The sequence below is a fragment of the Perognathus longimembris genome, chromosome 4 (genome assembly GCF_023159225.1).
Source record: "Perognathus longimembris pacificus isolate PPM17 chromosome 4, ASM2315922v1, whole genome shotgun sequence".
NCBI classification, from domain to species: Eukaryota; Metazoa; Chordata; class Mammalia; order Rodentia; family Heteromyidae; genus Perognathus; species Perognathus longimembris.
In genome coordinates, this window is record NC_063164.1 from 1942197 (window position 1) to 1968779 (window position 26583).

At 48.0% G+C, this 26583-nt stretch overlaps 1 protein-coding gene across 8 annotated transcripts in view; it reads right to left on the reverse strand.

Annotated features, from left to right (window-relative positions):
- Positions 1 to 10767: 10767 nt before the first annotated feature.
- Traf3ip1 (TRAF3 interacting protein 1) overlaps positions 10768 to 26583 on the reverse strand; it is a 63589-nt gene continuing 47773 nt past the window's right edge. For 7 of the 8 annotated variants that reach the window (XM_048344426.1, XM_048344425.1, XM_048344423.1 and 4 more), the window contains 2 exons: positions 13585 to 13808; positions 10768 to 11156 (listed from right to left, as the gene is read on the reverse strand). In XM_048344426.1, coding sequence (XP_048200383.1) covers positions 10991 to 11156; positions 13585 to 13808 — 390 coding nt within the window. In that variant the 3' untranslated portion in view covers positions 10768 to 10990. Of the gene's footprint in view, positions 11157 to 13584; positions 13809 to 21998; positions 22564 to 26583 lie in introns of those variants that run through there. The other variant, XM_048344427.1, reaches the window with a different exon arrangement.

A 26583-nucleotide genomic window follows, 5' to 3' on the forward strand; every position in this document is an offset into this window, starting at 1 on the left:
CCCGCACCCCACCCCGCCCTCACAGCCCCCCCCCAGCCCCACCCCACCAGCTCCCGGGCCTGCCCCACCCACACTTTATCAGCCCACCCTGCCTCACAGCCGCTGCCCCAGAAGCCCACTATCTCCATCGACGGCGTCCTCCAGCTCAGCCCCTATCAGCACCGGCTCCGGCTTCTCCCGCTGCGCTGGCTTGTTAGTGACTTGTTAGTGAGCAAGTGGACCATGTCGTTCACCAGCCCTAGAACTGAACCAGAAGAACGGGGGCAAAGAGGACATGCAGCGCCAAGTCCTTCTTAGCTGTGCTACTCCGAGACACGTTCTTGGGGGGCTTTTTCCTTTAGAAATGAACCCTCCTGTTGGGAAGTTATTCTCTTGCGGGGCTTAAGCCAGAGAACAAAAGCCCTGGGGCAAGCGAGTGGAAATCGCCACCTCCACCCAGGTGCCCGCAGCCCACCCTGCCTGCTGCTTCCGGCCAAGGTCACCGCGGGGTCAGAACCGGTGGCTGGGCCTCCGGCGAGGAATCGGGGGAAGGCTGTTTCTAAAGCTATAAAGTAGACTAACGATTCCTAAATATCATTGTTGGTGGATGGGAACAGAGCCGCCTTCATTGCTGTTTGCTGGCCCATTTGGTGAAGCACTTAAGCAGAGCCCAGGCCAACATACACACATAACGGTTTTAATTACATCCTGTGAAGTTATTTTTCCAGGGAGAAATATTTCTGGGGGAAATGTCTATAAAAGCAACTTGAGCAGAGTGTGAGTGTGAGTGTGTGTGTGTTTGTGTGTGTGTTCGTGTGTGCGTGTTTCCTATGCGAACCCTGTTTACAAAGTCTTAGCTTTGAGCGTGACTTTTCACAGAGGACCCAGATGACAGGCGGGGGGGGGGGGGGGGGGGTGGGGGGGGGGCAGGGGAAGCAATCACCCTGCCCTGCCCTGCCCTGCCCTGCCCTGCCCTGCCCAGAGCCTGTCAAGGAATCTCTCTCTCTCTCTCTCATTCCAAATTGTGCTCTTAGAAGACCAAAGTTGGCTGGGCTTTTTTCTGCTTTGAAACTTAGCAATGGGAAAAGGACATTTTTGAAACTAGAACCTTATTTTTATAGTTCTAAGAAGGGATAACTTCAAACTCCTTTCCAGTGACTTCTGTCATCTGAAGCATTTGTTTGAAAGCTGGCTTCGTCTTTCAAATCGCTGGGGCGGGGGGGGGGAATTCTTTAAGTAGTTTTGTGAATTCAGTACTCACTCATGCTCATGTCAATATTGTATTAATAAATTTAATTTACATGTTTTATTTCTTCTTAGAAAACAAACATCGAGACGGACACCTGGTGGCTCACACCTGTAAACCTAGTGACACATGAGCTGGCAATCTGGGGACAGTGCTTTGAAGGGAGCCCAGCTAGGAAAGTCTGTGAGATCCCCATCTCCAATTAACCAGCCGAAAGCTGGGAGTGGAGCTGTGGTTCAAGCACTAGCCTTGAGCAAAAAAACCCTCAGGGACAGTGCTCAGGGATTGGCTCTTCTGGTCTCTTCCATGTTTATATCTCAGGCTTTCGGGGTAGGACAGGCGCTAAGGCTGTGTTGAGCACAGGGAAGAGGTAACTTTTAGAGGAGATTAAGTTGCCACTATCGCATCCACCAGAAAAATGACCAGGTTTCTCTCTCCTAGAGTCCTTCATGTCTGAATTCATATACATAAAAAAAATGATCCTAAAACTGTGACCACAGGGAGCTTGCTCTTCCTTAGTATCATGAGATTCAGGCCAAACTCCCTACACAACCTGTCTCTTGCTTTCTCTGACACGAACAAGTCAATGGCCTTCATGGCACACTAAAGCAAGTTGAAGACATAAAGAGGAAATAGGTGCCCGGGACCTGTGGTTTCTGTGGTGAGCTGTATTAGGTACCAGGCTGCTCCCTAGACAGAAACAGCACCTGTGAAGCACTTTCCCACGGTGGGCAGGGCAGCAGCCTGCCTGGGGCCAAGTCCAAAGAGAGAGCCTCCATTTGAGCTCTGCCAGCTACCCAGGGGCCAGGGCTGGGCCTGCCCCGGGAGCCTCTTAAACCACAGTCCCCGTGTAGCGCTGGTCCCCGAAGAGCTGCACCACCCGCATAAAAGGGAATGCGAACAACAAGATAAACAAACTGACCGAAGAACTTAAGCAGAACTTTCTCCAAAAGTTAGAAAAATGACCAGCCGTTAAGACCTGAAAAGATGTAGCCCATCAGTTACTAGTCTAAGAAAACTCAACCAAAAGCACAAAGGAATATGTTATTATCCATGGGGATGGCCAGTATTAAACAGTGTTGGCAAGGATGTGGAGAAACTGGGAAGGAAAAATGATGTAGCCGCTTTGAAGATCAATATGGTAGTGCCTCGGAATAGTACAGGTAGAACACCACTTGATCCAGACATTCCTCTTTGGCATATATCCAAAATCATTTAGTTGTGTGTTTTGTTTGTTTTTGCAGGGCTGGAAATCACACCCAGGGCCTGGCTAACCATGACCTTAATGGTTCCATACATTTTCATTGGTCAGTATGTTCTTTGGCTCAAGATTTGCAAATTATCTTCTCATGCTGCCAAAAGTATCTCCTCCTCCTCCTCCTCCTCCCCTTCCTCCTCCTCCCCTTCCTCCTTCTCCTCCTCTTCTTTCCAAATGCTCCTCTTGTGATTGGCATCTCTCTGATTGCACGGATGTGCGAGGTTGCAGCTTGCCTAGAGCCAGTCCTTGGGACTACGTATCAGCTAGTTTTAGGGCCTAGGACATGGCAGCCATTTTCATAAGTTTCACTTGGTTTTTTGTTGTTGTTTTTTTTTTTTACAATTTACCACTTCATTGACCTCAATAACATTCTAATATGTCATTATGTTGTGTGTGTGTGTGTGTGTGTGTGTGTGTGTGTGCTGAAGCACATATAACATGAAAATTACCACCTTTACATTTTACCATTATAAGTACCCACTTCATTTAAGTACGTTCAAGTTGCTGTAAAATGGCTCTCTAGAAAATTTTCACCTTGAAAAACTAAAGTCTGTGCCTAGTAAACACCAGTTCTCTATTTTCCCTTCTCCAGTCCCTGGCACCCACCATTCTCTTCCGTACGTGCCTCATAAAAGTGCACTCGTGGAGTTTTACCTGTTTTCGTGTAACTGGCACAATCTCTTCCAGGTCTACCCACGTCATAAGACTCTTTCCAGGCTCAATAATGCTCTATTGTATGGAAGGAGCTCATTTCACTTCTCCAAATGTCTGCTGAGGACGCGTGGGTTCTTGCCGGGCTAAATTTATACCTCGCCTTACACGGAGCTGCCAAGCTTTTTATCCCCTTATCTGTGTTCCCTTTCCACTCTCTCCCTTGGCCGCCTGACCCGCATGCGGGCAGGCCAAGGTGGAATGGAGGACACGGGTAGCCTCGGTTACGCGTGGCTGCGAGAATGCCCTCCCCCTCCCTATACCCACCAAGGAAGCAAGGCACGCATGGACTCTCGGAGAAGCGTCAAGGGCTTTCTGTTTATTCAATGGAGGGGCAATCAGACTTATAGCAGTAATGACGAGGGAAGGGGAGGGACTGACCGGGAGCTAGCGACAGGCTGGTGAGCATGTCCATCCAAGAGCAGCGCCCTAGGACCTCCCCCACGGGCTAACGTCACTTCCCACAGAACCGCCTTCTGGGCGCCCGACCGCGCCCTTACGACATACGTGCTCGCAGATGAGAGGTGGGGCTGGTTTGGCTGTCTCTTCCAGTTTCTGACCGGGAAGGAGGTGGGAGTAGCTAGCAGCCAGCAGTCCCAGGTCTTAAAGGTATAGCCATCCCCTACAGGTTCTCGATGCCGTTGGGACGATTGTAAGGATGCTGCTATAGCGCTCTCCTTGAGGCCCTGTTTTCAGACTAGGGGGATATAATCCCAGAAGTGGAATTGCTGAGTTTAATTTTTTGAAGCCTCCTCAGATTGTTTTCCACAGTGGCCACGCCATTTTTCATGACCACCAACAGTCACCAGAGCTCTAGTTTGTCCACATCCATTTCTTTTTTGCCAGTCCTGGGGCTTGGAGGCCTGGGCGCCGTCCCTGAGCCTCTTTGGGCTCAAGGCTAGCGCTCCACCACTTGAGCCACAGCGCCCCTTCCGGCTTTGTGAAAGTAGTTTATTGGAAGTAGGAGTCTCATGGCCTGCCTGGACTGGCTTTGAACTGCGAGCCTTAGATCTCAGCCTTCTGAGTAGCTGGAATTACAGACATGAGCCACTAGCGCCCGGCCACATCCACTTCTTAGTTTCATGTTCCCTACAACTTTGACAAGAATCCATACCTGCAGATGGAGTCTAATGCCGTTGTTGCTTGTCTCACACTAGTTCATATCTCTGGGCATGTCTTTTCTGCTTGGCCCTCATCTACTGAGAGGCATTTAAAATCCCATGCAGTCTATTCTCTCTTGGCATGCAATAATATACATATATACACACACACATGTAACCAAGGATTGTGGAAACTTATCCACATATTTCCCATCATTCATTTTGATCTGGGATCTTTTCTTTTCTTTCTTAAGTTTTCTGTAAGGAGCCTGCTAGGGGGCATGGAATTGTCTAGAAAACAGCCCAGAAATTCACTACGGGTTATGGGCTATGGCTAATGAGCTAGTCACCTCCACCCAGCTGCCTTCCTTGTGGGAGGGTGTCAATGCCAGTCCTCAGCCCAGGGAGCCCCCAAAATCCCAGCTGCCCACTGCCCCGCTCAGTTATCAGCTCCTGCTTGCCTCTGAAGGGGAGCAGCAGGAGCCCGTGTCCCTCGAGGCTGCGTCTTGTCTGGAAGGCTTTCCCAGTAAAGCTTGTTGTGTTTTGTTGTCTTTGCCCAGGCTCTGCTTGATGCCAGTTAATGATGACCCTTCTGTGTTTCTGTTTGGGGGGGGTGTTAGGGTATGCTGTGTGTGTGCGCGTGTGCGGTTTGGGGTTTGGGTTTGGCAGTACTGAGGTTTGAACTCAGGGCCTCCTCAGCCAAGTGATCTGCCCTTCCTCTTTATGTCTCCACGGCACCCACGTGAAACTCCACGGAGACAGAGACTATCTCATGTCGTCGGCTCCGACAGCATTCACGGATGGAATCATGGTTGCCCTACACTCCAGGTCTCCCCAGCATCTGGGCTCTCGGGGGCCCATTTTGTGGCTCCCCCACACAGCACCTCCATTGCCACGGGCTTTGCTAGTTCTGCCTGCGAGGTTATTTATCTTGGAACGTTATCTGTGGGGACTCTTTGAGGCTCAGGATGAGGTGGACTTTAGGGAGGATGGATTTCCTTTGATTTGCTATTTGAGGCACCAGCCACCTAGAATCTCTGCGCTCTGGGTGTGTGCTTGAGTGTTTTCGGGGCACTGACGTGTCTGTGAGACTGGGGTGTGATTCCGGCTTGGTTTGGCTTGGACTCAGGCCCTGTGCTTGCCAGGCAGCCACTCTACCACTTGAGGCACAACAGGATCTTCCATTCTCCGTGACATGAGTGAAGTCTTCGCTGAACTGTACAATAGCTTCTGATTAACCGACTATTAATGGAATACGGAACATCGTTAACATTTCCTGAATCTTGGGTGCTTTTTGCAATCTAATAGCTGCTGACTTCATATACTCCCTTCTCCCGGGGCACAGAGACCAGCCAAAGATGATCTCTTCCCCCATGAACCTGCTGTCTCCCAAACAGCCTGGCAGGTGAGCGGGCTGCTCTTCTGCCCAGCAAGGCCCTTGTAGTAGCATCCCTGGCTGAACCCCAAGTTCGTGATGGTGAAAATAGCACAAATGCTCTGCAGGCCCAACTGGATCACAGACAGACTTCTGGCAGGTGCCCAGTGGCGCTACCAGGCAGGCCCATGCCCCCCCCCGGGAGCCCAGGCCGCCTCCCGGAAGCGGCGGCTAAGGCAGGGCCCGCAGGCTTTCCGGTTCCCGACCTCAGGCACAGGGCCTGGGTTTTTGTTCTCACGGGAACATGCCTGTGGCACGCTGTGCAAACAGGGAAGAAGCTTCTGCACCCAATGGCAGCAATTTTCTTGACGTTTTTGCTTGCAGTCCCCCCTTCCGGGTGTCCTGACTGGCTGTGGGTGGGAGCATAAAGTAGGTCCCCACTGCACCCACAGTAGGGTGGGCAGCCCAGCCTCACCCCCCCCCCTGTGTTCAAAGCCAGTGTGCAGACGCACCAGACTCAAGTGGCACAAGGCCACAGTTGTCATCCTTGTCTCTTGCGGAGTCGGGGAGCCTTTCCACAGGTTGAGTCAATCTCAGCCTATCCGCATCTGTCCAGTCCAGTCAAATTCTGCCACTTGCCGATTCTAGCAACGTTGGTAGAAAGGTCATGGGGCAGGGCCACCTAAGTCTCTGGATCCAGGCTCACAGATACTGGTGTTTTGGTGAAGTCCTTCTTCCGAAGCTGAATGAGAGACTCGCTGCAGGACAGAGGAAACCCTGCAGAAGGCCTGAGGCCCAGGCACGTCGTACAAATTGCAGATGTGGATCTGTGACCTCACGAGGCAGAGCCACAATCACAGTTCTCATGTTCAGGGAAGCCCACTCCGCAGCTCTGGCTACCACTCCACTCGACGCAGGAGTCAGGTCAGTAAGGGAACTACGTTAAGTACCATTCAAACCGGGAAGCAGGGAGGGATGTTCTTGGCCAAGCCAGTAGGAAAGGCGCAGGTAAACTAGACAAACCACAACTGCTCCTGCCCACCGGAGGGGTGGACAACACCTGTGCAGATGCTCGCGGACCAGCAACCACAGCGAAGGCTCACACCAGCCCCTGGCGAGAGGTGAGCCCCGCGCTGGCAACGTGGCCTCGTGGTAGAGAGCTTGCCTCACACACATGAAGCCCTGGGTTCGAGTCCTCAGCACCACATATACAGAGAAAGCCAGAAGTGGCGCTGCGGCTCAAGTGGTAGAGTGCTCGCCTTGAGCAAAAAGAAGCCAGGGACAGCGCTCAGTCCTGAGTTCAAGCCCCAGGCCTGGGAGAGAGAGAGAGGCCCCCAAGCAGGTCAAACATGATCACTTACAGAAATACTGCAACTGAGGTCTTAAATGTAAAAACTTAGCTGTTTGATGGTTTATGTCATGACTAAGGCAATTGAAACGCTTTTGCTGAGAACAGAACAGGAATGTAAGAGAAACGGGTCAGGCCCTCCAAGTCCACTCGGGATCTGACGGCTGTGGGCAGACGTCTTCCTGCTGCGCTGAGGCGGTGTGGGCCCTGAAGCCTCTCCTTTAGAAGCACGGGGCAGGAGGGAGCGTCTCCATCCCCTCTTCACCAGGCTGCGGCTCTGCCCCGGCCCCCAGGGACTATCTGGACTTGCTTTTCAATTCCTTTTCCTTACCAGAACGAGCCATTTGCTTGGTTTAAGAATCCCAGCACTGGGGCTGGAGATTCAGTGCAGTGTGGCAGAGTGCTTGTCTAGTATGCTCAATGTCCTGCGTTCCATCTCAAATGCCACAAGCAATAAATAGATATTTTTTTAAAATCCTACCATCCATTTGGAACTCAGTTGCAAATTTATTTTTTATTTGTTTGGTTTTTGTTGCCACTCCTGGGGCCCAATTGGACTCAGGACTGAGCACTGTCCCTGGCTTCTTTTTGCTCAAGGCTAGCACTCTGCCACTTGAGCCACAGCGCCACTTCCAGCTTTTTCTATATATGTGGTGCTAAGGAATCGAACCCAGGGCTTCATGTATATGAGGCAAGCACTTTACCACTAGGCCATATTCCCAGCCCCACAAACATACTTTTTTTTTTTTTTTTTTTTTTTTGCCAGTCCTAGGCCGTGAACTCAGGGCCTGAGCACTGTCCCTGGCTTCTTTTTGCTCAAGGTTAGCACTCTGCCACTTGAGCCACAGCGCCACTTCTGGCCATTTTCTGTATATGTGGTGCTGGGGAATCGAACCCAGGGCCTCATGTATATGAGGCAGGCACTCTTGCCACTAGGCCATATCCCCAGCCCCCCACAAATACACTTTTTAAAAAACAAAGCTTCACAGTTAAAATCTTTTCTCTTGATTAAATGAAAAAAAGTTAACTCCATGCAACAGTATTCATTAAACACTGTCGAAAATGAACTACACAATTTGTGGGTGGGGACAGGAGGGAAAAACGAGGGGAACAAGGGAAGGGAAATGTCCTCATTACCTGACTTAGGTAACTATAGCCCCTTTTACATTACCTTTATCATAATTTTTTACAGGAGTCTCCAGCCTCCCTTTATGACAATACACATGACAAAAGGACTTCAGTTCTGCCTAAATAAAGCCTATATAAACTACATTTACCAAATCATTTTCTGGTCCAGGAAGAGGAGTATAGTTCAAGCGGTAGAGTGCTGGCCTAGTAAATGCAAGGCTCTGAATTCAAAAGTTCTAAATTTTTGCCGAGTACTTTAAAAACAGAAAGAAAGCCTTTTAATTCATCTGTGTCTCACAGGCGAGTGACTCAGGGCCCAGAAGCATCGAGTGCTGCTAACAGTGATCCCCCCCTTCCCCTCCCCGAGATACACACACACACACACTCACACGCACACACTCACACACTTGAGCTGGCTGGGCTGGTGCTCCCTGGGTACTGGCATACTCCAGCCTTGCTACGTCAGACTTTGTGGGGACCATGAAGAACAAGATGATGGCTCTCTGCCCCTTTGGGTGCAGACAGAAGTTCCCAGAGTGAGACACGAGTGAAGTACACCGTGCGGGTCAACCTCTCCTTGCTGTCGATACAGGGCCCTGAGCACACGACCGCGTTTGGGTGAGGCCTCCCTTTGAAGGTGCTCTTGGAGGCTCATGAAGCTGGTGATTTGAGAGAAAGGTCAGCAAACAGAAGACAAGTGTGGTCAGGGCAGGACAGCAGACAAGCAGCCAGGTCCCCGTGCGGTACCGTCTACACACCAGCTGGGATCCACCACACCCAAGCCCCGAACCGCACTCCTGTCGGGAAGGGCTCTTTGTCTCCCCCACTTCAGTCACTATTCTCTGACAGTTACTAAGAAAACTAAGCATGAATATCAAAGTAGAAAGCCTGCATTTCAGTCTTGAACTGGTTTTTTTCCTTTTATAAATTTATAAATCAAATTCTTCAGGTGTGACTCCAGCATTCCTTGAAAACTTACAAACCATAGCAGAGGATTTTAAAGTATCCTGTATATATTTCCCTCAAAGGTACTAAATAAGGTTAGGATTTATCTATTACAAGTGCAGTAATAATCCCATGTGGAGGCCTCAAAATGAACTTTACATTTCAAAATGCTTTTACAATTTTGGGTACATGGTCCTCTGTCTTATAAAACTTCAATCAGTACCAGAAAAGGGTTGGGGGGGGTGTCGGGGTCGCAAATCACAATGCAAATGAAAAGATGCATCTCTGCAGACATTTGAAAATTAACAATTCAAAAGCTTATGGTCTGTTCCATGCATAAACTGAATTGCACAATCCATACACTTTTAAAAAAATAGGTGATTATTTTAATGATTCATGTATAAAAGAAAAATAAGCTTTGATACAATTTGGTAGACTAGTCATACAAAATTTTTTACTGCCATACAATGTATATAATTTTTTGCAACACGAAAATTCTGTTGATATATTCTAATTCATAAAAGACATATATCAGAAGAGTCCACTTAGGGCTGTGGTGAAGTCATCCACCTAGTAGAAAAAAGATTTCCACTATAACTAAGGACTGGCTAGTAACAATCCTTTCTCCCCTCAAACGAGCTCTCCCACGACTGCGCGTGCACTTGACGAAGAAGAAGCCTGCCCCGCTTTGCAACGGCGCTTCCCCCAACTGCCCAGCATGGAAAGCCCCTCTCCACCTTGTTAACTAAGAAAACTCAACTGTGCACCTGTGCTGATCTGCGAAGAAACAAAACCTTCTCCGGCAGCCATCTTCACATGGCGCCAGGCCACGTAATAAAGATGACATCCAGAAACCCAAGGATTAGAACCCAGCTCCCCGTGTCTCTAAACAATGACATCCTTCATACAACAATCAGGTAAAGCCTCGCAAGTATTTACAACAATATAACATGTAAGTGAAAATTAAATATAAAACGTTTTTAACTAAAAATATCATTTAATAAAAAGTAAATTACATAAAAAATGTAAATCAGATCGTCCTTTTAGCTCCTCCTTACATGGCGGTTTCTAAGTTTTGTGTCTCAAGGGCACACACCTGTGCAAATGCACACACCTGTGCAAAGGAAAAGGCCTAAAGCCACTTGTCTTCTACAGCAAAACCCTCTTCTAGAGGACCCCGCCAGGGCCTCTGTCAGGAACGGTCTGGAGACAGAACAGGTGGCTGATGAAGAAAGCAAGGATGTGCCTACAGCATGTCACATGCTGCCCGTAGTTTGCCAATGACAAGGACTAGAAACGCAAGCATATGGTAACAGAGGCCAGCTAGGTAACTACATAGACAAATAGATACAAATGCAGAGGAGGGAGGAGAGACTAACCCCTAATAGTTCTTATGTACCTCATGAGGATACAGGCTGAAATTAGCCCTTTTCAAACCGAAAATCCAAGCAAAATCATTCACAGGTCGTACTCTATTTGTAAAGTGCGTGTCGGAAAGCACACAGTCGCCCTTCGTTCTGTGCTGAGGTAGGAAGTCCTTGCAGCAGACTGGAAGCAAAGGGCTGTTCTTTCCTTGCTGGGTGTGCACCCCTTACCTGCTGGCAGATTCTGGTACAGGGTTAAACAGGCTGCAGCAGAAACACAGAGAAGAGGCTTGCAAAAAACAGTCTCACAAAGGCATTTTGAAGAGCTATTTATAACTAGCAAGTATTCCAGCTGGAGAGAGGTAAGAAAACATGGTTTAAATACACTCAATGTGCCTTATTTTGAAGCTCTGGAACTTAGCTGGATGAGAAGTGGCATTGAGAACAGTCTGTTTTCTTAGCACACTGGGAGCTAGAGGTAGGATTTCCTGTCCTCTGCACCCTACACAGGGTGACTTCTCCTTCAAGAGCGGTGTTCACCTTCGCGAGGTCAAGTTGATGCTATACACCATTTTCTGGATTTTCTCCTCATTCTTCAGGATGTTGGCCTTCACCGCACAGATCTTGTCCTGCTGGTCTTTAATCAGCTGCTCCAGCTCGGCCAGCTCAACCTTCAGGGGCTCCACAGCACAGTCCGTGACCCTGACAGGGCACAAAAGGAGCTCATCAGTCTCCTGCCAGTTCTACTCCTGTGTCTTATTAAAGAAAATACCCAAAGATGAGACACGTACAGGACTGCCTCCCAGGAGAAACTAGAAAACAAGCATCTCCACAATGCTGTTCCTGCCATCCCTGCCACAGCCCAGCGTAAACGCAAACGCAAGGCCCATGCTTTCCAGGATGGGCTTCCAGTCCCTAAATTATGTGAGGAACAGAGTACCCAAGCCAGCAGGGACAGTGTCCCCACGACATGGCGGACCGAGTCTGGACTGGGCCAGAGAGCCCCTCACCACCGCCCCAAGGCCGGCGCGCACCGAGCCTGCCGAGCCTGGCTACACAGGTGTGACAGGCGACCCACGGGCAAAGTGCCGAGCTACTCAGGACCGCCACGGAACACACTTGGGAAAGCTAAAGTCAAAACCAACTGTTTCCTCAAGGCTCTGAAGGCCTGGGGATACAAACAAGAACACAGAACAAACAAGAGCCGCCGGCGGGTCTCACCTTCGGAGATGAAGCAAAATCAGGCTTTGTAGGGCAGAACTGACTGTAACAATACTTTTAATACTTTAAGCCAAAATGTTGCTAACCAGTCACCACCCTAGAACAGGCCCCAAAGAGTTCCTGGTGGTTTTCTTACTTATTTCATGTTGAACATCTTAAATTGTACATTTAAGAGATGTTTCAAGAATAAACTGGCTAATAAAATAACCTCTATACAACATAGCTTTTTATTATACATACTTATAAATGTATACACTGAGTTAAATCATTTTCTTAAAAAAAAAAACGCTTAATAGCTGATATAGTTTTCATGCTTCCTGGTTTACTAATTTTTAAGTATAGGGCAGCAAACACTTCCCTAAAGTAAATTTTACTTTTTAGTAGTTATTATAATTTTCTTAAAGTTGCATTTTTTAATGGGTTAACTAGTATTGCCTTCAGAATAAAAAAACTGCAATACTGGGGCTGGGAATATGGCCTAGTGGTAGAGTGTTTGCCTTGCATACTTCTGAAGCCCTGGGTTCGATTCCTCAGCACCACATATATAGAAAAAGCCAGAAGGGGCGCTGTGGCTCAAGTGGTAGAGTGCTAGCTTTGAGCAGAAAGAAGCCAGGCCAAGTTCAAGCCCCAGGACTGGCAAAACAAAAACAAAAAACAAGAACCTGCAATACTTCCTAGCTGGGAATTGTTATCAATCTTGAGAATTGTGATAAAACAAAACAACAAAAAGACTTTGAAAGCTGGGCACCAAAGGTTCGTGTCTATAATCCTAGCTACTCAGGAGGCTGAGATCTGAATTGTGGTTCAAAGCCTGCCTGGGCAGAAAAGTCCATGGGACTTCTCTTTCTAATTAAACAAAAATAAATAAATAAATGGAAGTGGAGCCGTGGCTCAAGCGGTAGAGTCCTAGTCTTGAACACAGAAGCTCAGGGACAGCACCCAGGCCCTGAGAACAAGCCCCAGGACCAACGCACAGGCCCAGACACAGACACAGACACCACCTGAAAACAACAGTACCCAAACTGTGCGGTTCTTTGTACTTTTTAATAGTTAAATTGATTTTGTCTATGAATAGACACTCCCTTGTCCTTTTCTAATTGCTATAAAGAAATCTTTGCTGTGCTGAATGAGGAACTCTCAGTTCTTGGGGGAGGAGGTTAAGGAAGGGAAGGTGGAGAGGTAGAGTCTGGAGGGAGATTGCGCTGGACTCCTGGACCGCAGCGGAATGTGCTCCCATCCGCCCCACACACCGCAGCTCTTCCTCGAGGTCCCACCCCCCCTCTGCTCCTCCCCCAGGTCCCACCCCCCACCTCTGCTCCTCCCCCAGGTCCCACCCCCCACCTCTGCTCCTCCCCCAGGTCCCACCCCCACCTCTGCTCCTCCCCCAGGTCCCTTCCCCCCCCACCTCTGTTCCTCCCCCCAGGTCCCACCCCCCACACTTCTGCTCCTCCCCCAGGTCCCACCCTCCCTACCTCTGCTCCTCCCCCAGGTCCCACCCCCACCTCTGCTCCACCCCCAGGTCCCACCCCCACCTCTGCTCCTCCCCAGGCCCCCCTCCCCCCTCTTTCCCCAGATCCCATCTCCCCACCTCTGCTCCTCCCCCAGGTCCCATCCCCCCACCTCTGCTCCTCCCCCAGGTCTCAAACCCCCACCTCTGCTCCTCCACCAGGTCCCATCACCCCCACCTTTGCCCCTCCCCCAGGTCCCACCCCCACCTCTGCTCCTCCCCCAGAACCCACCCCCCCACCTCTGCTCCTCCCCCAGATCCCACCCCCCCACCTCTGCTCCTCCCCCAGATCCCACCCCCCCCACCTCTGCTCCTGCCCCAGGTCTCATCCCCCACCTCTGCTCCTCCCCCAGATCCCACCCCCCCACCTCTGCTCCTCCTCCAGGTCTCATCCCCCCCCACCTCTGCTCCTTCTGTAGGGCCTCGGCATGCTGCTTGTTCTCGCTGTGCCACAGCTGCAGCTCGTTCTGCATGGCATCCACGTCCTCCTGGATATAGTCCATGATCTTGCCCAGGGGAAGGGCACTTTTGCATAGGGTCTGGATAGACACGCGCAGCTTCTCTATCTCCTTAGAAACAATGTCCTTCTCCTTCTTCCATGAGGATTCAAAGACAAGCGATTTCTCCTGCAGTTGGGAAAGCCAGGAAAAGAGAGAAGCATCTTCAGTTTCAGGCAGGGCAGGCTTGCTAGGCCTCCACTGCAGGGCTGGTCAGAAGGCAGGGGGTGGGAACAGGGCTGGCTGGCGACCTGGAGAGAGCAGCACCACCTGCCAGGGTGGGTGTGAGGGGCGTGGTGCCAGGGGAGACACAAGTGAGAGAGGGGGCAGCCCTGAACCCATGTCCCAAATGACCCCTCCTCACTAACAGGGAGGAGGAAAGTAGTTGGTAACGGGTGGCTTGACCTGAAGAGAGTCTGAGCAGGCCGCCAGGCCGTGGCCCACGGGTGGAGGGCCAGGCTTGGGTGGGCCGGACGACTGGCTTGCCTGGGGTAGGGCTTTGGTGGGAAAGGCTGGGGGTGGGGACTCAGTGAGGATATGGAGATAAGAGTCCTTGCGAAAAGAGTCCTTGAGGTTTTTGGCAATCACTCTTTAGAATTGTCTTCATATGGAACTGGAGGCATGGCACAAGAGGCAGAACACCGGCTATGAGAGACAAACCTAAGCAAAAGCAGGAGGCCCTGAGTTCAAGTCTAAGAACTGGTGCACACGCACACACAGGCACATGTGCACACATGTCTCTTCATATGAACTTTTCTTACAGACATCTCTGAATTTCAAACTTTGATGTGATTGCTAAGAATCAATAAGCAAATTAGCTTCAGAGGCCCTTCCTGGAAAACAGATGGTCCTTCAGAAACCCTGGACCTCCCCGACCCGGAGTCTGCCGGGTTCTGGTGCCTTGCTGCTCCACTTACAGGATGGGCTGCGAGGAATCCACTCGATATAACTGCCCGTATTGCTTCTAAAACTGACTTCACACGGCCGGCTCTGGGGGAAGACCATCGGGTCCAGATCTGTGGTGGCCCCTACAGGCTTCCCTAAGTATATGTTGCCAAAATGAACTAATAACTTACCTACCAGGATCCTAGCTCCACCAATTACCAACTTGGGCAAGTATAAGGAAAACCACAGCATAATGGTGGCACACAGAAAAAGTTAAGTAAATAGTGAGAATAGAAATAAAAGGTAAAATCATTCCACTCAGGCCCTAATGAATGAGTTTTGTAAGACTGCAGGACGTAAGACAAACATGAAAATGAACTGTTTCAATGGAAGAGAAATAATCAAGTACAAATCAAACAGAGCGTGTACAGGAGCTGCATACAGAAGGCTTCACAATGCAGATGAAAGGCTTCAAAGGAGATGACCTACATAAATGGAAAGATGTCCTAAATGAATGGAAAGATACATTATGTTCATGGACAGGAAGACTCAATATAGTAAAGATGTCAATTCTTCTCAGACAAATACGCAAGTTTAAAGCAACTCCTATGATTCCAGACAAATTTTCTGAATAGATAAGATTATTCTAAAATTTATACAAAAGGCAAAGAACCAAACTAAGCTTAATAAAAATAAGAGCAAAATCAAGTCTCAGTTTCAAGCCTTTTTTATATAGCTACATATACCATATAGAATTAGTGATTCTATAGCTACCACATACACCATATAGGTTAGTGAAGCAGATTAGACCAGGAAATACAAAAATAGATTCACATAAATACTCCAAATAGATCTCTGAAAGAAAGTATAAAAAGAAATTAAATAGCAGTGGAACTACTACATATCAGGGTAAAAGAATGAATCTTGGCCTAATCTTATACTTTAAATAACTCAAAATGGATTATGGACTCAAATAACAAAATTGAAAACAATAAAAGCTTTTGAGAAAAACATAAGGATAAAGGGAGCTAGGACTAGATAAAGAGTTCTTAGGCCACCATAATAAGCATTCCTCATAAAAGGAAATAATAATATAAACTATTTTATCAACATCCAATGCTACAACACATAAACTTTCAAAGTACAACAGCAAAAAGTAAACAAACCAATCAGAAAACAAGCAGTAAATACAGACATTTCCCTTAGGAGTACATGCAGAATCACCAAGCCCGTGAAGTAGGATCAAAAGCATTAGCTACCAGCGAAATGCCAATCAATGTTACTATGGGATGCTACTACATAGCTACCATTATGCCTCAAGTAAAAAATGGCGACAACATGAACTTCTAGTGGAGAAACTGGTTCTGGTTCGCTTATAATTGCTACTGGGTGAGGGGGGAAGCAGTTTCTTTAAAAAAGAGGAGGGGGAACCCTAAGTGTGTACCTACCAGTGTTGTGAGGCTCATGTGTTAGATGTCTGATAGATTATTTGGAGAGGTGGCTGGATGGTGAAGGCTCTGACTCCTTCAATGTGTTAAACCACAGATGAATTCACAGCGGAACCGACTGTGAGGAGGAGGAGCTCCCTGGAGAGTGCCTTATACAGGCACACCTTGTCCTTGGACCGTCGTCTCTGTCTCTCCCCCAGCCACCGTGAGGGGAGCAGCTCTGCTCCACCCACCATCTCCACCTGATGCCCGGCCTCCCCACTGGCTTTGCTCACACCAACAGAGCCAGCTAACAAATAAAACGAAAATCTCCCAGACCACGGTCCCAAGACAAATCTTCCTCTCTTTCAGTACTTTTCCTCAGGCACTTTGTCACAGTAATGGAGACTGGGCAAATACACATACAATCCATCAGTTACACTCCTAGAAATTGGCTCAAAGAAATGCAAAGTTATATTCACACCAAATTCCTATACACAAATGCGTATAGACACTATTTAAAGTAGTCACAAGCTAGAAATTACCCAGATGTCTTAATGGGTTAAATAAAATGTGTACATTTACCCCGTGGAAAAGTAGGCAGCAATAAAACTGTTGGGACGCAAAACAACCTGGACAAATCTCAGAGAATTTTACTAAGTAAAAATGTGAGTCTTGAGGGCTGGGGATATGGCCTAGTGGCAAGAGTGCTTGCCTTGTATACATGAGGCCCTGGGTTCGATTCCCCAGCACCACATATGCAGAAAACGGCCAGAAGTGGCGCTGTGGCTCAAGTGGCAGAGTGCTAGCCTTGAGCAAAAAGAAGCCAGGGACAGTGCTCAGGCCCTGAGTTCAAGGCCCAGGACTGGCCAAAAAAAAAAATGTGAGTCTTGAAAGTCACAAGCTGTAAGCTCCCTTTTCTATAACATGTTTGAACAAACTAGAGAACAGATGGGTGGTGGCCAGGGCTTAGAGGAGGAGGGAAAAGATGGTGAGGTTACAAAGTGTATTAGACAGATCTTTCTGGTAGTCATGGGACTTGAACTTAGGGCCTGGGCTCTCAGGGAGAGCACTGTTTTGCTCAAGGCCAGTGCTCTACCACTTTGAACCACAGGTCCACTTCCAGTTTTTAGGTAGTTAATTGGAGACAAAAGTCTCATGGCCTTTCCTGCCCACACTTTGAACCACAATCCTCAGATATCAGCTTCCTGAGTAGCCAGGATTACAGGTGTGAGCCACCAGCACCTGGCACAAGACAGACGGTAACTGTACCAGGTCAACACGGTTGTTCTGATGGGAAACTTTTGCACAATGAGACCCCAGGGGAGATGGGGACGTGTATCTCTCGTGCTTCTTCCAAATGCAAAAGAGTCTAAAGTTACCTCAAAATAAAATGCCTGCTGCAAATAAGAGACAAGAGCCACACAAATGCCTTTAAAATAAAATTCAATAATGAACTACTTCCCAAGGGAGAAAACATATTCTCTTCATCATACACCAACTGCTAAATCTCTCAGTAATTTCTAGGAAAAACTGGAGGCCTGCCTATTAAAGCCATCCCTGGTGACGACCGAGCGGCTATTGTGCACGGGCCTGACTCAATTTAAGAGCATGTGGGTATCACTGAGGGTGGGAAAGTAAGATGCATCGATGCCGAATGAAGTCTGGAGCTGCAAGGCGGACACTGATGCGAAGGTAACCTGGCCACAGTCCTTCATATTTCTGGGGGCTAGTCACACACATCATCAGCAGAATGGAATGCTAAGCTAAAACGTTTTAACGTTAGGGTATTAAGAATTTAAAATAAGGCACACTTGGGCAGGATTATGGTACCAAAGAGACTTGCTATTCTAAAAGACACTGGGACACACTGCTGAAAAACATTCCAAGTCTGGCAAGTGTCAAGCTCTGACTTAAATGAAAAATCAGGTGGAGAACAACGCTGTAGAAAGCCCTGCCCTGATGACAGGCTGATTCATACACCGCTCGCACAGAAACAGCAGCGACTCCCCAGATAAACACAACCTTGTTTTAAAGACTTCATACATCTAGTAAAATGTGAGAATCTATACCACACTTGCCACACAGGAATTCATTATATGAAATACGTTTTAGAAGCAGAGTGTGAAACTGCTGAAAGTCTCCCATTATACAAAATACCACCTAAGAGAGCCTGGCAGGCGGTGGGTGGACTCTTCTGCACAGAACACGCATTGAGGGTCCTGCAGCTTAGGAACCGGGTGCCAGCCCCGCCCCTTCACAACACCTCCTCCTGGGAGCCTGAGATTTGACCTCTGCACTTCACTTCCTCACAGTAAAATGGAAATAGTATTTATCCTGCAAGTAAAACTCAGTGGGCTAACAATCAGCTCAGTTCCTTACGCACTTGACAGACATCACCTACTATGGCAAACGGATTTCCAGAAGGCCCAGCCCCTACACAGGAACCATGGCATTGACCTGAACACTGCAAAAAGCCTGGAGTACTTTGGTACCTACTGAAGAACAGTTCATAGACACTGTCAATCCTACTTAGCAAGCTATTTTGCCCCGCTTTAAGTGGATAAGTTATTTTGTTAAAAGCAATTTACCAGTTAAGTGCTAGAGCCTCACACCTGTCATCCTAGCTCCTCACGAGGCTGAGATCTGAGGATCACAGCTCAAAGCCAGCCTGGGCAGGGAAGTCCCCGAGACTCCCTTATCTCCAAGCCACTTAAAAAAAGCTGGAAGTGGTGCTGTGGCTCAAGTGGTAAGATGCTAGCCTTGAGCCAAGCAGCTCAGGGACAGCATTCAGGCCCTGAGTTCAAGCCCCAGGATTGGCACGCACAAACATTCTCACACACACACAGACAGAGAGAGAGAGAGAGAGAGAGAGAGAGAGAGAGAGAGAGAGAGAGAGAGAGAGAGAATGCACGTGTGCAATTTACCGGTGGACCACGTGTGGCAGTAACATTCCTGCAATCCCAGCTACACAAGAGGTGAAGATGGAAGGATAATGACTGGAGAAGGCTAGACAGGGACAAAAATTTTATTTTATTTTATTTTATTTTTGCCAGTCCTGGGCCTTGGACTCAGGGCCTGAGCACTGTCCCTGGTTTCTTTTTTGCTCAAGGCTAGCACTCTGCCACTTGAGCCACAGCACCACTTCCGGTCTTTTCTGTTTATGTGGTGCTGAGGAATCAAACCTAGGGCATCATGCATGCAAGGCCAGCGCTCTACTGCTAAGCCATATTTCCAGCCCCCCCCCCAAAAAAAAATTTAACTGAGACCCTTCTCAGGCATGGTGGTACACACTTGAGTGCATTCCTACTTGAGAGGTGGTAAGAGAATTGCAGCCCGATGCTGGCCCATGGAAAGGCCAGACCCTATTTGAGAAACTAAACTAAAGCAAAAAGGGACATGGGGCATGATTCAGGGTGCAGAGCACTTGCCTAATAGTCACAAGGGCTTTGAGGTCAAACTCCAGTTCTGCCATAAAGGGTTTTTTTAACCTTTCTTAGTGACACATTTTCTTCGCCATTTGCCTTTAAAAACTACAACCTTAGTTATGAGGTTAATTCCTTTCCTTACGGAAGGATTTGTAGTCCTATGCCAAAAGCACAGAGGCTGTGAACTGCACAGAACTGCATATAACACTTTCCTGACACCACTGCTATGGGGCTGTTTCTATAGGTCATACAGACGGGGTAGACAGGGGTACTGGGCAGCCTGTGTGTTCCAATGGAGGCAAGCCCACCCTCTTGCCCGGGGGTCTTCTCCTCCCCCTTCTCCTGTGGGCTGCAGACTATTTACTCAGCTGCTTTCTGGAAGGAAGGCCTCTGGCGAAGTACTCTGGCATCTGTCTGACCACTTCACACATACCATCATACATCATGCACACTACACACACACAGTCACCTACCTTCCTTCCTTCCTTCCTTCCTTCCTTCCTTCCTTCCTTCCTTCCTTCCTCCCTCCCTCCCTCCCTCCCTTCCCTCTCTCTCTTAAAAATGCTTCCAAAAATTTCCAGGTGAAGTGACTTACTTGTGACACATAATATTGTATATCATCTTTATATTATGTACATTCTGCACATTGTTTACAGGGACTTTAAATTTATGACTGCTTATTAAGCACTATAAATAAACATTTGTCAACCCTAGAGATCATTTCTTTACTTTTTTTTTTTTTTTTTGGCCAGTCCTGGGCCTTGGACTCAGGGCCTGAGCACTGTCCCTGGCTTCTTCCCGCTCAAGGCTAGCACTCTGCCACTTGAGCCACAGCGCCGCTTCTGGCCGTTTTCTGTATATGTGGTGCTGGGGAATCGAACCTAGGGCCTCGTGTATCTGAGGCAGGCACTCTTGCCGCTAGGCTATATCCCCAGCCCCATTTCTTTACATTTTAACTGTGATATTTCAAGAGAAGAAATTCCTAGTTAAAAATATGGCTCACACCTGTAATCCTAGCTATTCAGGAGGCTGAGATCTGAGGATCTCAGTCCAAAGCCAGCCCAGGTGGGAAAGCCCATGAGATTCTTATCTCCAATGAACCACACAAAGCTGAAAGTAGAGCTATGGCCTAAGTGGTAGAACCATAGCCTTGAACACAAAAGTTCAAGGACAGCCCCCTGGCTCAGAGTTCAAGCCCCAGGGCCAGCAAAATAAAATAATAATAATAATTATTATATTGTTCTGGATATGGACATGAGGCCGTTAGGAAATTACCAGAGGCTCTGAGAAGCTGAATACAGCCCCACGGGAGAGCTGGGGCACCTGCCTGCTCTGCTGCTGCATTTGGCTGGCGAGAGAAATCGAACAAACAAGAGCTTGGCTGATACATGGGGAGAACAGATAGAAGGTAGATGATAAATCAATGAATTAAACATACTCTCCCATGCCCTGGGAACTGGCTTCTATGTAGCCCGTAAAAAGTTCATTTCCTTCCTACACAGAGGAAAAAAAGGTCAGACCGCCAGAGTAATTATGATGAGTCATATTCATGCAGAAATACTCTATGGCCAAACATCTTGGTAAGCCATATGTTCATTGCTAATGCAGGTCAAGTGAGATTCCTTGACAGATAAATACAATAGCTCCTGAGCACAATTTAGTGCCCAGAGAAAAAGTATATGACATCAACTATGGAGTTGAAGGAGAAAAATCAATGGGCCCTGGCAGCCATCACCCGGGTCAGGAAAGTACTGTCAGGGCACTGGAACCTTGCCAGTGCCCCCCTCCTGCCCCCCCCTCAGCCTTCCATGGGCTGGCTTGCCTGTGTGCAGCAGCCCTGCTGTTTGACCTGGTGAGTCACAGCCTGCCTCCTTTGCCAGTGCTGCCAGCCACGCCATAGGGATTTTGTTTGCTGCATTGTGGACACTAACTCACGACAAGAACAAAATACCATCATTTTCTCATCCGGCCCACTGCTGATGGAAATTCGTTTTCCACATGGAAAACAAAGAATCTAGTCTTGACTATCTTACCTGCGTCCCCGTCTCTAGGGCACGGGTTCTTGGGACAGCTATGCGTGCAGCGGGAAGGGCACGGCTGGGTCACAGGTAAGTGTTCCCATCCCCATCACAGAATGCCCAATGGGTTCTTCTCAGTAGTTTTAGCAAGTTACATCGACTCTTTTCCATCCATGTGTATTCCATGTCTGTGTGTGTCATGTGTGCACCCTGACACGTCACAGTGAGCAGCAGAACACAGCAGGGATTGCTGCCACAGGGACACTTCCAGGTGACAGACAGACAACTGCTCACTCTAGCAACTGTGCAGATGGAGAGCTCACAGGATGACTTGAGACAATGGGTAAGATAAGAGCAACTGCCCAGTCTGGGGTCACCCCAGGGTACTGTACTATGACTTGCCATCAATATCACCTCAGATTAGACAGCTATGGGCCTCTGTTTCCGAACTGGCTTAACAAGTGGGGCTGAAGCAATTTAACAGAATACCACAGGACAAGGAAGTAACACACACATGTTCCTGGGAGACAGCAAGATGCTACCCTGAAATACAACCCTAACGGGGCCTCTGACCTCCTCCTTTTTCTCTAAAATCAGGAGACACATCTCCCATAAGGAAGGATTTTTCTTTATCAGAAAAGACAAGTTCTCATCACCAGAGACAGGGAGCCAGAGACAGGGCTGAGAGAAATCTGTACAGACAGACTCATTCAAAATAACACCTGTTTTCTTTCTGTCCCCACACCTTGTGCTTGCCCAGGGCTCCCTCTCTCTGTTTGACTTAGTATCAAGGAATTAAGCCCTAACTGCTTCTTGGGGGTATTCATTTTCCTTTGGGGATTTTGTAAAAAAAAAAAAAAAAAAGCTAATGTTTTTCTGTTATCCATCTGTCCTATGTGAATGTCAGTAGGAGAGAAAGATAGTGTTATTCATGTGATTTCTACCTACTAAATGTAAGAAAACACATATGCTTGTGTGCCATCCCTTTTTTTTTTTTTTTTTTTTTTTTGCTTACAGTTAAATTTTTGGTGGACTTACTTAGTGGCCAGTTGTCATCGTCACTTAAGGAGGATGCCGCTGTTCCTTTCCAGGATCAAAGTCAATTTCTTTTTGCTCTAGATGGAACCTGCACAGCAAGGTGTGAATAATACAGTCTTGCTTGCTCTTGAATCTCGTGGATTTTCTCTAGCCACCCGCTGCTGCCTGCGACCAACTACCTGTCTCCACCACTGCTACTTGGGATCCACTACCTCTGATCCACTGTTACCACTGGTCCACCACTACCTCTGAGCTACTGCTACCTCTAATCCACTGCTACCCTGTGATACAGGCTGCTTGACATAGGTGTTGCCTCCTTAAGAGCCTGGTAAGGGTTGGGAATATGGCCTCGTGGCAAGAGTGCTTGCCTCATATACATGAAGCCCTGGGTTCAATTCCCCAGTACGACATATATAGAAAACGGCCAGAAGTGGCACTGTGGCTCAAGTGGCAGAGTGCTAGCCTTGGGCAAAAAGAAGCCAGGGACAGTGTTCAGGCCCTGAGTTCAAGGCCTGGGACTAGTCAAAAAAAAAAAAAAAAAAGAGCCAGGTAAGCACCAACATTTAAAGGGTCCTACACTGAGGTAAACTTCTAAAGAGAAATGGTGGCCCTTTCTGCAAGTGGCAGCATAAGTAATAAAACTGCACTGAAGAAAGAAACAAATATTTTACCTCATAGGGAATGGAGCTTTTAATCCTCCCATATATTCTATTTCCCTACTAATTACATAAGAAATTGATGTCTTACAGAAAGTCAGTCAGCACAGGCAGAAAAGTTAGCAAGACCCCCACACACAACAAAAGAAGCTAGGTATTGTAGTACATACTTCTAACATGAACGATGTAAATAAGAAAATCACACAGTCCATGCCATCTCAGGCAAAAAGAGAGATCTTAAAAAAAAAAAAAAGAGAAACAAAAGAAAGGGGTTTAGGGTTGAGGCTAAAGCCGTAGAGCACTCACCTATTAAGTGCATGACTCTGAATTCAAACCCCATTACCACCAAATAAATGAACTAATAGAGAGGTGCTTTAAATGGCTGGCTGACAGACCCTTCTTATGCCTGGCTGCCTTGAGCCGTCAGTCAAGCAGCCCCTTCTTCGGCAGTTTGGCTTTTTCAAACACTCAAAATCGCTCTGAAGAAATCATACTCCAGCTACAGGGACTGAAACTTCAGTGGAGACTTGGCTCCAGTCACCACCACTCCAGTTTGCACCTTGCAGGAGCACTGCAAGTCTCCACTTCTAGAAGGACAAGCCCCTGTGTGTTCTAAGTGGCCCTGCCACTCTGCCACTACTCCCACTTAGGATGAAAGGAAGAGAACCTGCCCGCGTCTCAGCAGAGGCCTGTGATTGGGATAATGAGAGGCTTGTTGTGACTGGTCCTTGTGTAAGGCTGGTGGTTGGTGGATTGGAAGCCATACAGCTATAAGTGGTAGAATTACAGTCCATTTGAAAGGGCAGGTTGAGTTATGCCTAGATAGCATATTGGCCTAACAAGCAGAAACCAGATGTACAAGAGACATTATCCTCTGTGCCTCCATAACCCCTTCTAGTTTCCTTAACCTTCTCATGATGCTAGGAGATTTGGAGAAGGGACCTGATTAGGAATTAACAAGAGAAGTGTTGTGGCACCTGTCCAATCAAAAAATGGGGCAACCGGACTGGGAATATGGCCTCGTGGCAAGAGTGCTTGCCCCGTATACATGAAGCTCTGGGTTCAATTCCCCAGCACCACATATATAGAAAATGGCCAGAAGTGGCGCTGTGGCTCAAGTGGCAGAGTGCTAGCCTTGAGCAAAAAGAAGCCAGGGACAGTGCTCAGGCCGAGTCCAAGCCCCAGGACTGGCAAAAAAAAAGATTAAAAAAAAAATGAGGCAAGCAATCAGAACCCAGCCGGGGGTATAAGACCCCAATACCCAGCCATACAAGAAAACAAGATGAAAGACACAGATACAAGAACACATCTCAGACAGATAGCGTAGTCGCCGTTACCCAAGATACTTCTCATCTGAATAAAGCTCTTCACAATCACTTCGCTCACTTGATTTCTCAGCTAGCCACAGCAGCTAGCAGTGGAGATACAACACCGGCAACCACTGCCCACCACTGAGATGCAACGTTGGCAGGAGCTGTCTGCCATTAAACTGCAACACTATGCTGGTGCTGACGTCTACAGGGAGGCAATCTCAGTGATCAAAGGCTGGGCACTAAAGGGGCTATGTGAGCTCTGTCCACCACAAGCAACCGCAGAAAATTCCATATCACAAGCATGCCATAGCCCTTCTTCTGTATACATAAGCAGGTGGTTTGCCACTCTTTCCCATTAGTCTGAAAGACTTATTTCCTATGTGCTATTCACAGCCCCAGCCCTGTGTTACAACAATGGTCTTTTCTTGCCTATTTGTAGTTGTTTTTTTTTTTTTTTTGGCCAGTCCTGGGCCTTGGACTCAGGGTCTGAGCACTGTCCCCTGGCTTCTTCCCGCTCAAGGCTAGCACTCCGCCACTTGAGCCACAGCGCCGCTTCTGGCCGTTTTCTGTATATGTGGTGCTGGGGAATCGAACCTAGGGCCTCGTGTATCCGAGGCAGGCACTCTTGCCACTAGGCTATATTCCCAGCCCCTATTTGTAGTTTTATCACAGATAGAGTGGCCACACAAACAAGAGCACCTGGGGCTTTTAGCCCAGATCCTTCCCACCTCCCTACCCTCTACCCTAGCAGCAGCAGTAGTAGTAGTAGCAGCAGCAAGCAAGGTGGCTGAAAAGATCCAAACAGGCTGGGAGCAGAAACTGGATTGCTGAAAAGACAATCAAAGCCAAGAGCAGCGAGCCTGGACTGCAACAAGAGACAAGAGTTGTGGAGAGAAGCCAGGGCGTAAGGGCTGAGGGTCCCGACATCAGGTGCTCAGGAGCTAAGCACTAGCAGATAGCTGTTGCGCTGCTGGTACTCAAAGCCCAGAGCAAAAGCCTCAGACCCACGACAGCTTTAAGTCTCTAGCTTTGAAAATCTGGAGCACTAATCCTCTATTTATGGACTATTCCCACAAGAGTCTGGTTTGAAAGCCCAGAGCTTGCTTTGACCTGAGCACATGGAGCTAGGAAAGTCTGGCTGTTAAGCCGACATCAATGGCACAGGAAACTGAGATCTGAAGAAAGGATAACAGTTCAGAGCCAGTGGAGGAAGATAAAACCCCAGGCAGACAAATTTTCAATTAAACTAGTAAAAAGCTAGAAATGGAGGTGTGGCTAAAGTGGTAGAGCACCAGCTGTGAGTGAAAAAGCTGACGAGAGCATGAGGCCTTCAGCTCAAGCCCCAATATAAAAATTCTGGCTATCAAAGCCTGGACCAGTAAGCCTCTGGCTTTATACTCCCATCCTGTAAGCCCCTGGCACCCAAGAACTCAGGGCTGCCACACTAAAGGGAGTTGCCACTTGCCTATTCTTCAGTTTCCATGTAAGAGTGAGGAACTTTTTTTTCTGCCAAGGGCCATTTGAATATTTATAACATTATCTGTGGGCCACATGGAATGATCAGCACAAGCATTTACAGTCCACGAGCCAGACATTTCCCCACCTCTAGAATAGAGCAAACCACCCTCCGCAATCCCTCTACCTCCCAGTGAGAATGAAGCCACAGTCTGTTAGGAAACACCCTGACCCCCCCCCCGGGGGGCCAGTTCCAGGGTTCTGGGGAACAAACCCCTTCCATGTATCCTGGCTGCCCCACAGACCTCTCTGAGCTTCTACTGAGCTCTTGATTGTTCACAGTCAATTTGCCTAACTTCCAATTGTTCTAGTTCCCATTAGCTGATTCACCTGTGGCTAAAACAGTCACTACACTGGAGTATGGTTTGAACACCAAAGTCCACCACACTTTGTGACTCCGTGTGGCAGCCACAGGGTGAAGAGAACTCTGATAAAATCAGGGTCAATATTAACCTGTCAGGTCCCAAGTAACTGAAAACGTAGACATCAGGCATACAGACATATTTTTAAATCACTGGATAGTCATAATAAACAGATGTTGACTTATTCAGCTTGGAAATATTTGTGAGAATACAGCTAATTACATTTTTATACTCAAGTCAAAAATATGAGTACTCACATTAT